Consider the following 12616-nt stretch of genomic DNA (forward strand, 5'->3'; position numbering starts at 1 on the left):
AAGGGGATTATATAGTTGTATTCATTCTGGACAAATCTCTTCCAGTATTATCTCTCTTAGATATGTTATTGCTGTCCTCTGGGTTTCCCAATGTACTTTTGTCTTCTTTCTGCCCATCTTTTGGACTGTAACCTACTTAAGGAAGGGACTGTCTCTCTATTTGTAAATGTTTGTAAACTGTTGAAACTTCACAAATAAAAAGTAATAACAAAGGTGAGGCAAGTTTTCTTTTAAAATAAAGTAGGCCCATCTTGAAATTAGTCTAAAAAATTCAAACAGTTATTCCTATCTTATTTTTTCACTTGTTGAGGGCTGACAACATGTTCGGCACTACACAAGATACATAATATAAAAAATCTCTCCTCTGAAGAACTTACAATCTGTCGTAGGATCAAAATTTAACACAATGCTGTGGGGAATGGAGAGCCAAAGATAATGTTCTCTGAATGAGAACTTATACACTGTGTTTATGCTAAGCACAAATATCTGTCCCATAAAAAAATCAGATTTATGTAGGAATGCTGATTGGAGCTTATATAGTGTTGCATAAAAGGTTCTAACAGCAATTAATAAAAGATAATGTAAAATTGAAGATTAAAAAAAATCCCTAACAAAATGAGGTAGCTCTCAATAATAAGTGTTTCTGTTATTTAAAAATAGGGAGCTTTATTTAAAAATGAATAACTGATTGTCTATAGGGACAAATGGCACTTGGTGGAATTGAAGTACATCACCAGTTGCCAGGCAACTACTGTAAACAGCTTGGGGGTGGGCCTTTGAGATCCAAAGAAACTGAGATTTAGCATGCAAGGAATAGCTGATTGTGCCTGTTTGTACAAGACCAAGACTGTAGGAGCCATTCTGTAAGGTAAATACAAAGTCTTTCCTGCCTTTCTAGGTGGTGATTTTTGTTTTTTGCTAGCTTCAGTAGAGTTCATATATAATATCAGTGGAATCGGACAGCATATGAGTCAAACAGCAAGTGCTGACTGATAGGGAAAATAAATCAAGTGGGGTATGATGGTTCATGGAATTGGTTATGCAGTGAGTGTTTCATCTCAATGTTTCTGGTTCGAATCCCACTGAGAGTAGTAGTGAACAAAAGTTGTTACCACTGGGTGGATGAAGTGGACTGTATGAAATGAATTTGAAGGACAGAGATCCTATTGGACAACTGTCTGTTACAAAACCACCTTTCTAAATGGAAGCATAGGCAGAAAGGCTGACAGAGTGGGGATACTTAGCGGTCCCTTCAGGTTTGGGTGAGGCATCCTGATGGGGGTGGGAAAGCTTCCATGACTCCCACCTGTTCTGTGGACAGAGGGAGCCCTTCATTTTCCAATGCTATCAATCCAGCATCTTTGCAAGCAGGAACAACTCCCTATAAAAGGTCTAAAAAAGACAAAAGATATGTCTGTGTGACTCTTACAGCATGGAAGAGCAGTGTTGATTGAGGGGTGGGGCGGGAGGAAGGGCAATAAAATATGGTAGGACTGAATGAATAATGTAAATGGAACTAGTCTTTTTTATTCCTAGATGGTCGCTTCTCTCTGTCAGGGCAGGATGATGTGGGAGTAGTATGAATTTCATCTGCCTGTGCTCTGCCTGTGATGTGGAATGGCTGTATCAACGAGTAAAGAGAACAAGTTAATGGGAAAGAGTGGATCTTTGCTTATTTTCTTTTTCTCTCTCTCATTTTTTGTTCCATTCTCCATTCCTTTTCTCCTTTGTCCTTCCTTTATCATTCACAGAAATGTAGGCTCCAGTTCAACAAAGCACGTAAGCACATGCTTAAGTCCATTTTCCGTGGAGTTTAAGCATGTATTTAATTGCTTTGCTGAACCTGGCAAAGGAGTTAATTGTACCAGATCTGTCAGCGCTGTTGCTGACCTGCTGCCCTATTCCCATGCCAAATCATCTTCATACCAGCTGGTGCTAGGGAAGTGTGTCTTCTAGAAATGCAAATTGAATGCATCTTCAGTGTTAAAAGATGCTTCAACTGGCAATAGGGGAAGTTACTACGGTGGAGCTCCCCTTTCCTGCATGATGGAATGGGATAAACTGGGGTGGCCTTCTTTTTTGTAACATTCATTATTTTGATGGACTCCAGCAATGTCTTAGAACTATGAGATGCTGATGTATTAACATAGTTCCTCAAACTGATCTTTATGTTTTAAAGTGTTTTGTCAGCAGCAGCACTGAGGCGTTTCACCGGTGCTGGCAGGATGAAAATATCAGCCTTTTACAAGAGCAATAATCCATTCCCTCTTGATGCTGAACTGAGGGTCACAGTCTCTGAGAACAGTGATGACCCAGCTGGGCGCTTGGTGTTGCGCAGCAGCTCTGCTGCGAGCTCTCAGAATACAAAGGCCTCCACGCCCTTGCAAGGCTTTTGCCTTTCCAAGCAGCACTATAGGCTCTACCAGAAAAAGTACTTCTTGAAGATAGCCACAGACCTGAGGTTCTCCAAGGAAGTTGTGAAGGGCAGAGGACTGCAAAGCCTGCCCTATAAAGAGTGTGATTTCAAGGATCTCTACAGTACTTCTGACATCATCCAAAAGCCAAAAAGGAAAGAACCCACGGCTAAGAAAGTAGGGCAACAACCATTCAAGCTTTGCCCTCTGAAGCAACCACCTTGCCATATGAAATTGGATTTTTCCCCACCTAAGGACACCAGGATTAAAGTCCCCATGGAAAAGAGACTGCAGAGCGCCAAACTGGACAGCTCACTCAGAGAGTCATCTTTGCCGCCTATTACTCCTTCTTTTCCTTGTGAATCTCCTGCCTCACAGACATTCCTGACAGAATCCTATGAAATGTTATCATCCTCCATGACCAGAAGACAGGCAAAGAGAGTACCCATGGATAACATCCAAGAATCAAAGAGCGAGGCCCGGGGATGGGAGCAAATGCTATTGGAGAAGCTGAATAGGTCCACAGCTCAGTGGATTGTGAATCAGCAGACTGCCTGGGGTGGTTGGATTCAGAATGTCCATGGCTTCAAGAAACAAAAGTTTGACTGGAACAGAATCAGGGATGAACTCTCTTCTGAAAGCGAGTTGAGATTATTGGATTCAATTCAAGCAGAAGATGCTGTGGAAGTCAGTCCCCAGAGCCATGTGGAGAAGAAACCAGAGACACTGCTTCCAGTTTATTACAGGTGGGAAGGACTCATTCAATAGGTGTAATAGTGCAGTACATGCAATTCCCTCTTTTGGCTTAGAATTGAGTGGCAAACACATTCCCAGTTCTATAGAAAAATGTCCAAGTTTTGGAAAATGCTTTGAAAATCCCAAACCAAGAAATTCTTTAAGGAACTGGGAGTGCATTTTGTTTTGTTTCAGAAACACTGAAACAGGAATGTATTTGTGTTTCTGAAACACAATATGTTCTCCAGGCTCCCTGGGAGCTGTGGCTTTGTGGCAACTTACCAAGTAAGCTGCTGAGGCACCTGGTAGCTTGGTAGCCAAGGCTCCCAGGGCTTCCCAGCTCCTCAGTTGCCTGCCTGGTGGGCTGTCCAGGAGCCAGGAAGTCCTGAAAGCCCTGGGATTTCTGTCTGTCTGGCAGCCACCAGGCAGGCTGCCGCAGAGCCAGGAACCCTAGAAGCCCAGGCTGCCCCGCTGTCATCCAGTTAGCCTGCCCAGGAACCAGGCAGGGAGGCAGGCTACTTGGGAGGAAACAAACAGGTTTCTGTGAAAGTTTCATAAAAATTGACACATTCCCACAAAATGTTTTGATTTCAATAAATTCGCATTTTTTGACAGAAAAATGTTCCATTGGAAAATTCCCAGCTAGCTCTATTTAGTCTTTTCAAGGTGAGCCAATACCCACATCTTTCATTGTCAGGCTAACATTACCCTTCCCTTTCTCCCATCTCCTTATCTTATTATTTATATTGCCATAGCTCCTAGGAGCCCCAGTCATGCACCAGGACCCCGTTGTGTTAGGCACTGCACAAACACAGAACATAAAGATGAGTCCTATCCCAAAGAGCTTATAATCTAAATATGAGACAAGAGACAACAGATATAGACAGAGGTGTGTATGTGTGTCTGGGCGGGGAGACTGAGGAAACAATAAGACAATATTGGCCAGCATGATAGGCAGTGGTCTCAGCACACCAATAGCCTAACTGTGGGTAAGTTTTTTTTTTTGTATGTATCGTGGCAAAGGAAAGTTTTGAGGAGGGTCTTGACAGATGGCAATGAGAGAGTTTTGCAAATGTTTATGGGAGCTTCTCCCAGATGTGAGGGGCAGCATGGGAAAAAGCATGAAGGTGTTTGAAAATTTAATCAGTGGGCAGTGGAGGCTGGCTTCACAGGCCAATCGGAAGCAAGCCTCAACAGCTTAATAGCGAATAAGAGATGATAGAAAGGGTGGGATTGACTATGAAGGGCTTTGAAAGTGAAGACAAGTAGCTTATGTTTGATTCAATAGAGAAGGGGGAGCCAGTGTAGGGATGCAAAGAGAGGGATGACGTGGTCAAAGTGACAGGCTAGGAAAATGATCTTTGCAGCAACATTCTGAATGGATATGAGCAGGGGAAGTTTTCATTTGTCCAGGCCAGAGAAGAGCATGTTGCAATAACTGAGATGCAAGACTTCTCATTTAATAGTGGCTGCCAGCATAGTATTTATCCTTGTGTTGGGAGATGGAGGGTTAAAACATGGCTTCTTCTGATGCCATTATAAGTGCTACTGGATAGATCCTCAGTCAAGGAATGGGGTCCCAGGTGAATCATATCACCTGGTTATTGCTCTGAGACATATAGTTCTAGCAGGTTTGGGTGGCTTACTGAGGACCAGGTCTCTTACAGATGCTGAGCTAGCCTCCTCCAAGAGGTGCTTTCAGCCTGGCTGGCAGTTCCATGCAGAGGTACTCTGCAGAGGGAAATGGGTTCACTGATTCTACCCACCCAGATGATGGTAAAGTGCTGTGATGGCAGATGGCCAATGGAGTGATACAGATGATCTTGAAGTTGCTCCAGGGAACAGAAATGTTTAAAGCGATACTCTTAGTCTTTGAGACAGGATGGCCTTTCATCTGGTGTAGTGACAGTGTACACTCACAAGCCATCCTGACCAGCAGTTTATGGTGGTCATTTTCCGACCCGACATGCATAGTCCTAGTAAGGATTTAATTTAAAATCCGTCTTAAAGAGACCTCTTCGTTCCCCCCAGAGTGGCTAGCATGGCCTTACATTTGTGTATTTGATAGGATACTTATCACCTATCTGAGCATCTCCCAAAATTGTGAAGTGCACACAGAAGATAAATGTATCCCCATCTCTCCTCCCAAGACATCAGGGACTTTTTTTTTCTTTGTGAGAAGGCAAGGAAGTGAGTGCAGGGAATGAGGTTGTGGAATGCGCATTAAACAGTGAGCAAAAAATATCATAGAATCATAGAATCATAGAATATCAGAGTTGGAAGGGACCTCAAGAGGTCATCTAGTCCAACCCCCTGCTCAAAGCAGGACCAATTCCCAGCTAAATCATCCCAGCCAGGGCTTTGTCAAGCCGGGCCTTAAAAACCTCCAAGGAAGGAGACTCCACCACCTCCCTAGGTAACGCATTCCAGTGTTTCACCACCCTCCTAGTGAAATAGTTTTTCCTGATATCCAACCTGGACCTCCCCCACTGCAACTTGAGACCATTGCTCCTTGTTCTGTCATCTGCCACCACTGAGAACAGCCGAGCTCCATCCTCTTTGGAACCCCCCTTCAGGTAGTTGAAGGCTGCTATCAAATCCCCCCTCATTCTTCTCTTCTGGAGACTAAACAATCCCAGTTCTCTCAGCCTCTCCTCATAAGTCATGTGCTCCAGACCCCTAATCATTTTTGTTGCCCTCCGCTGGACTCTTTCCAATTTTTCCACATCCTTCTTGTAGTGTGGGGCCCAAAACTGGACACAGTATTCCAGATGAGGCCTCACCAATGTCGAATAAAGGGGAACGATCACGTTCCTCGATCTGCTGGCAATGCCCCTACTTATACAGCCCAAAATGCCGTTAGCCTTCTTGGCAACAAGAGCACACTGTTGACTCATATCCAGCTTCTCGTCCACTGTGACCCTTAGGTCCTTTTCAGCAGAACTGCTACCTAGCCATTCGGTCCCTAGTCTGTAGCAGTGCATGGGATTCTTCCGTCCTAAGTGCAGGACTCTGCACTTGTCCTTGTTGAACCTCATCAGGTTTTTTTCTGCCCAATCCTCTAATTTGTCTAGGTCCCTCTGTATCCGATCCCTACCCTCTAGTGTATCTACCACGCCTCCTAGTTTAGTGTCATCTGCAAACTTGCTGAGAGTGCAGTCCACACCATCCTCCAGATCATTAATAAAGATATTAAACAAAACCGGCCCCAGGACCGACCCTTGGGGCACTCCACTTGAAACCGGCTGCCAACTAGACATGGAGCCATTGATCACTACCCGTTGAGCCCGACGATCTAGCCAGCTTTCTATCCACCTTACAGTCCATTCATCCAGCCCATACTTCTTTAACTTGGTGGCAAGAATACTGTGGGAGACCGTATCAAAAGCTTTGCTAAAGTCAAGAAATAACACATCCACTGCTTTCCCCTCATCCACAGAGCCAGTTATCTCATCATAGAAGGCAATTAGGTTAGTCAGGCACGACTTCCCCTTCGTGAATCCATGCTGACTGTTCCTGATCACTTTCCTCTCCTCTAAATGTTTCATAATTGATTCCTTGAGGACCTGCTCCATAATTTTTCCAGGGACTGAGGTGAGGCTGACTGGCCTGTAGTTCCCCGGATCCTCCTTCTTCCCTTTTTTAAAGATGGGCACTACATTAGCCTTTTTCCAGTCATCTGGGACCTCCCCCGATCGCCATGAGTTTTCAAAAATAATGGCTAATGGCTCTGCAATCTCACCCGCCAACTCCTTTAGCACCCTCGGATGCAGCGCATCCGGCCCCATGGACTTGTGCACGTCCAGTTTTTCTAAATAGTCCCGAACCACTTCTTTCTCCACAGAGGGCTGGTCACCTTCTCCCCATGCTGTACTGCCCAGTGCAGCAATCTGGGAGCTGACCTTGTGCGTGAAGACAGAGGCAAAAAAATCATTGAGTACATTAGCTTTTTCCACATCGTCGGTCACTAGGTTGCCTCCCTCATTCAGTAAGGGGCCCACACTTTCCTTGATTTTCTTCTTGTTGCTAACATACCTGAAGAAACCTTTCTTGTTACTCTTAACATCTCTTGCTAACTGCAACTCCAAGTGTGATTTGGCCTTCCTGATTTCACTCCTGCACGCCTGAGCAATATTTTTATACTCCTCCCTGGTCATTTGTCCAATCTTCCACTTCTTATAAGCCTCTTTTTTGCATTTAAGATCAGCAAGGATTTCACTGTTTAGCCAAGCTGGTCGCCTGCCATATTTACTATTCTTTCTACACATCGGGATGGTTTGTTCCTGCAACCTCAATAAGGATTCTTTAAAATACAGCCAGCTCTCCTGGACCCCTTTGCCCTTCATGTTATTCTCCCAGGGGATCCTGCCCATCTGTTCCCTGAGGGAGTCAAAGTCTGCTTTTCTGAAGTCCAGGGTCCATATTCTGCTGCTCTCCTTTCTTCCTTGTGTCAGGATCCTGAACTCGACCATCTCATGGTCACTGCCTCCCAGGTTCCCATCCACTTTTGCTTCCCCTACTAGTTCTTCCCTGTTTGTGAGCAGCAGGTCAAGAAAAGCTTTGCCCCTAGTTGGTTCCTCCAGCACTTGCACCAGGAAATTGTCCCCTACGCTTTCCAAAAATTTCCTGGATTGCCTGTGCACCGCTGTATTGCTCTCCCAGCAGATATCAGGGTGATTAAAGTCTCCCATGAGAACCAGGGCCTGTGATCTAGCAACTTCTGCTAGTTGCCAGAAGAAAGCCTCGTCCACCTCATCCCCCTGGTCTGGTGGTCTATAGCAGACTCCAACCACGACATCACCCTTGTTGCTCACACTTCTCAACTTTATCCAGAGACTCTCAGGTTTTTCTGCAGTATCATACCGGAGCTCTGAGCAGTCATACTCCTCTCTTACATACAACGCAACTCCCCCACCTTTTCTGCCCTGACTGTCCTTCCTGAACAGTTTATATCCATCCATGACAGTACTCCAGTCATGTGAGTTATCCCACCAAGTTTCTGTTATTCCAATCACATCATAGTTCCCTGACTGTGCCAGGACTTCCAGTTCTCCCTGCTTGTTTCCCAGGCTTCTTGCATTTGTGTATAGGCACTTAAGATAACTCAATGATCGTCCCTCTTTCTCAGCATGAGACAGGAGTCCTCCCCTCTTGCGCTCTCCTGCTTGTGCTTCCTCCCAGGATCCCATTTCCCCACTTACCTCAGGGCTTTGGTCTCCTTCCCCCGGTGAACCTAGTTTAAAGCCCTCCTCACTAGGTTAGCCAGCCTGCTGGCGAAGATGCTCTTCCCTTTCTTCGTTAGGTGGAGCCCGTCTCTGCCTAGCACTCCTTCTTCTTGGAACACCATCCCATGGTCGAAGAATCCAAAGCCTTCTCTCCGACACCACCTGCGTAGCCATTCGTTGACTTCCACGATTCGACGGTCTCTACCCCGGCCTTTTCCTTGCACAGGGAGGATGGACGAGAACACCACTTGCGCCTCAAACTCCTTTATCCTTCTTCCCAGAGCCACGTAGTCTGCAGTGATCCGCTCAAGGTCATTCTTGGCAGTATCATTGGTGCCCACGTGGAGAAGCAGGAAGGGGTAGCGATCCGAGGGCTTGATGAGTCTCGGCAGTCTCTCCGTCACATCGTGTATCCTAGCTCCTGGCAAGCAGCAGACCTCTCGGTTTTCCCGGTCAGGGCGGCAGATAGATGACTCAGTCCCCCTGAGGAGGGAGTCCCCGACCACCACCACCCTCCTCCTCCTCTTGGGAGTCGTGGTCGTGGAACCCCCATCCCTAGGACAGTGCATCTTTTGCCTTCCAATCGGTGGAGTCTCCTTCTGCTCCCTTCCCTCAGATGGGCCATCTAGTCCACTCTCCGCATTAGCACCTGTAGAGAGAACATGGAAACGATTGCTCACCTGTATTTCCATTGCTGGTGCATGGACGCTCCTCTTTCTCCTTCTGGAGGTCACATGCTGCCAAACCTCCTCACAATCCTTCTGTCCCTGCTGCGCCTGCTCTGAATCTTCAGAACATTGTGGCCGTAGAAGCATCTCCTGACGTCTGTCCAGGAAATCTTCATTTTCCCTTATGCAACGCAGAGTCGATACTTGTTTCTCCAGCCCTCGAACCTTCTCCTCCAATATGGAGACCAGCTTGCACTTTGTACAGACAAAGTCGCTTCTGTCCTGCGGAAGAAAGACAAACATGGCACAACCTGTGCAGGTTACAACAGCTGATCGCTCACCTTCCATATCACCGTCCTCTTAGGAGCTTCCTCAACTGTTGCAGGAACTACTCGGAGAAACCTGCAGATGAAAGCCTCAGTGCGCTCTCCCTAGGCGAACTCCCAGGCAAACTCCCGCTGTTAGCCTCTGCTGTTCGCCGCTCAGCTGGTTAAGGACCATTGCTCCTTGTTCTGTCATCTGCCACCACTGAGAACAGCCGAGCTCCATCCTCTTTGGAACCCCCCTTCAGGTAGTTGAAGGCTGCTATCAAATCCCCCCTCATTCTTCAGATCGTTGCACACCAGCCAAACTGTGCTGAATGAAGCAGAGGGAAGTGAGCTGTAGCAAAAAAAAAAGTGTTTGTGTAATGAAGCAGCATATCAAAATGAGATAGATAATGACCAAGGTAATGTAAGCATTCCTGGAATGCCAAGTTCAGAGCTATTTGAATATTTTTAAAACAGCACACAATGGATATTAAATGCAATTTTTGATAAATACAGCAAAAGCCCATACTGTCCCCTTTGCCCCCTAATTGCTTCTGCTATAAGCCAATGCTAGGCTAATAGCATGTTTCTTTTCTGTCAGGGTACCTGCTTACTGCCCGAGGGTGCTTTGGACAGATGACCCAGTTGGTACTAACAGTACAGCTCATATAATAGGAAAGAAGTGTCTTAGACCAGCATCATCTTTGAAGAACCGGGAACGGCTGAACTCCCGTGTTGGGAAATACTCCTACTCCACTAAGAACGCCTTTGAGCAGGAGCTCTACTTTGGTAATGTGAGCCCTACCAATTCCTATGCATGATTTTATGTGGTGGATAGATGATCTGGCCCGAGTACACAGGAAGCAACCTGGAACCACAGGATTAGTGACTTTGAATCAAGTGTTATGAACTAAAAAATATGGGCAACTGTTGTAAAAGCTGTAGGAGTTTCTCGATTTAACTATATTAACACTTTTAATCCCAACGGACTAGTGCCTCATAATGAAGTGCACTCTATGTGGGCCACAGCTTGAGCCCATCTGTAAAACTTGTTAGTGTAGAATGCGGCTGCCTGCTTGTTTGCTGCTGCACGCAGAGAGCTCTCTGCACCATGAGGGATCCTTGACTCTGGAATTCACTCGCTTCATTGGTCCTACAGATGACTTTTTTAGATACACTGAAAGGTCTGTCTATTTTCCTGGGCTTTTGGGGATGGGAGAAGGTGGAGGACAGAAAGTATTAAGAATCGGGATAATCTTATATTCCTTGATATTCTATCATTTGGCAATTGAGACAGATTTGAATGGACAAGTTGTTTGTTTGGATGTTTGTTGTTCCTTGTGTGTATTTTAAATAATCGAACAAGTGTCTAGAGCTTGAGATAAGAAGTTGTTAAAAGGGCACCATCAATTTAACCAGACTTCTGTCCAAAATCGAAGATCACTATAACAAAAAGAGATTAAAGAAAATGTTTTCTCTCTTCAGTTTGTTCATGATGTGTATTTGGCAGCATTTTGTGAATAGTCCGATCCACTGTTTCCTATGGATGTTTAGTCAGTTTCCCCTGCAGCTTGTGTGGGTCTTTCATACCACAACAGTGGGGAGAAAAGCATTTTAAAGAAACAAGAAAAATGTGATTGTAAAGCCAAAGAAATTGGCGAGGGCGGGGCACTGGGGCAGTCCCTGAAACTATTTTTAACTTGTTTTTTGGTGTTGATGGTGAGTCTTCCATTAAATAATTTTGCCATGTTCATGCTGGTATTGCTAACATATGAGCCCTGTGCACTTATCTGTGTAGACCCTGTGAAGTTGTGATCTGCCTCATCATCCACAGGATGAGAGAATTCAGTGTGAAAGGACCTTCATCCATATTTAAAGGAGACAAAATAGTGGGTAGCTTGCCTACTAGTTGTGTGTTGCTGGAGAGAGATCTAGCTTCAGGAGTGACCCCCGGTCAATTGACCTCTGGGCTGGCTTTGTTGCAAAGTTGATATGCTGGTCATAGTTGTGAAATTAATTGCTGAAATGGACCCAACAGCTCCAAAGCCACAGCTACATTGTAACTGATTCCTACAATTCTCCCTAGGCTACATTGTGAGGGCCCTCCCAGCACCAACAATAGCTATTCCAGAGCATTCCCAGAGGTACTGGGAGAAATAATGGATTTATCCCTCTCTTTATATGTGTTTCTGATCTACAAAGCCTGACAGTGTATATAGACAGTGAAGCTCTCCAATTTAGTTATTTGTACCTGTGTACATTTAGGGACAGTCAAGATTGTCCATCAGGTAGCTGAGAGGGGAAAGGATCACTTCATCCTGGAGAATCACGATGAGTACCACAAACACCTCCAGCAGCACTTCCCGAGACCTCCAGAGCACTGGAGTTTCAAGCCACAGAAAGGGGCAGGTAAGAGACCTGTGCCAGCCTGGGGGACACTGAATAGAGAACTGCTTCTTAACAGTAGACCATGACTCTCAAAGGAGATAGTTTAGGGGAAATCACTCCCGTTTCTCGTCTCTGGCTTTCCATTGAAGTAGACTTGCATGGTTACTTGCAACTGAGTCCTCCTAAGCAGTACCATGTAAAGCAATGTGGTGATTTTGTGGTATAGTCTTTGAAGTGCCAGACGAGCTAGTGCCAAGGATTCTAGGGTACATTTGAGCAGTATTAGTTGAGAGGAGCTGAATGTGGGATCAAGGTATGAAAAAGGATGAGTACTCCTGCTGTAGGTTAGACTTCTCAACTCCATTTGATTTTTTGAGGAACCTCCACAGATCAAATATAGATTCCTGAGGTGACAGTCTTTTGAGCAGAGAATCTGGCTTTCTGTAGCCAGAGTCTGTTGAAGAGGAAGGTTCCTTTCAGCAAGAGTTTTTTACTCATCCACTCTTTTACAGCAAGACCCCTGTCCCTGTATCAAGTCCTGTAATAATATATTATCGTGTAATTGAAAATTGTATGCATACCCACAAAGGGGCAGTATTAAGGTTACATAGACACTTTCTAACTTTTGAGTGCTTAAGTTTGCAACCTTAATAATGTTCTTTTAATGTAATAATAAAAAGCATGGAGGAGGAACCCACAATAAATTCTATTATGTGCAACTGTAAAGACCCCCCACAAGAGTCATCAGCAGACTTTGGACCCTAGGACCTTTAGATTCACAGCACAGATCTCTACAATTGAAGCTAAAGGAATAACTCCTTAGCTGGAAGCAGTAGTAGACTGTTATCCTCCATGAAATAGCTACTTGAGGAAGATAT

The 12616-nt window shown here is 45.2% G+C and overlaps 1 protein-coding gene across 2 annotated transcripts in view; it reads left to right on the forward strand.

Annotated features, from left to right (window-relative positions):
- Nucleotides 1–764: 764 nt before the first annotated feature.
- HEATR4 (HEAT repeat containing 4) overlaps nucleotides 765–12616 on the forward strand; it is a 56314-nt gene continuing 44462 nt past the window's right edge. For both annotated transcript variants that reach the window (XM_034769596.1, XM_034769595.1), the window contains exons 1-4: nucleotides 765–868; nucleotides 2180–3160; nucleotides 9952–10139; nucleotides 11616–11759. In XM_034769596.1, the coding sequence (XP_034625487.1) occupies nucleotides 2226–3160; nucleotides 9952–10139; nucleotides 11616–11759 (1267 nt within the window). In that variant the 5' untranslated portion in view covers nucleotides 765–868; nucleotides 2180–2225. The remainder of the gene's footprint in view (nucleotides 869–2179; nucleotides 3161–9951; nucleotides 10140–11615; nucleotides 11760–12616) is intronic.

This window comes from Trachemys scripta, chromosome 4 (genome assembly GCF_013100865.1).
Source record: "Trachemys scripta elegans isolate TJP31775 chromosome 4, CAS_Tse_1.0, whole genome shotgun sequence".
NCBI lineage: Eukaryota > Metazoa > Chordata > Testudines > Emydidae > Trachemys > Trachemys scripta.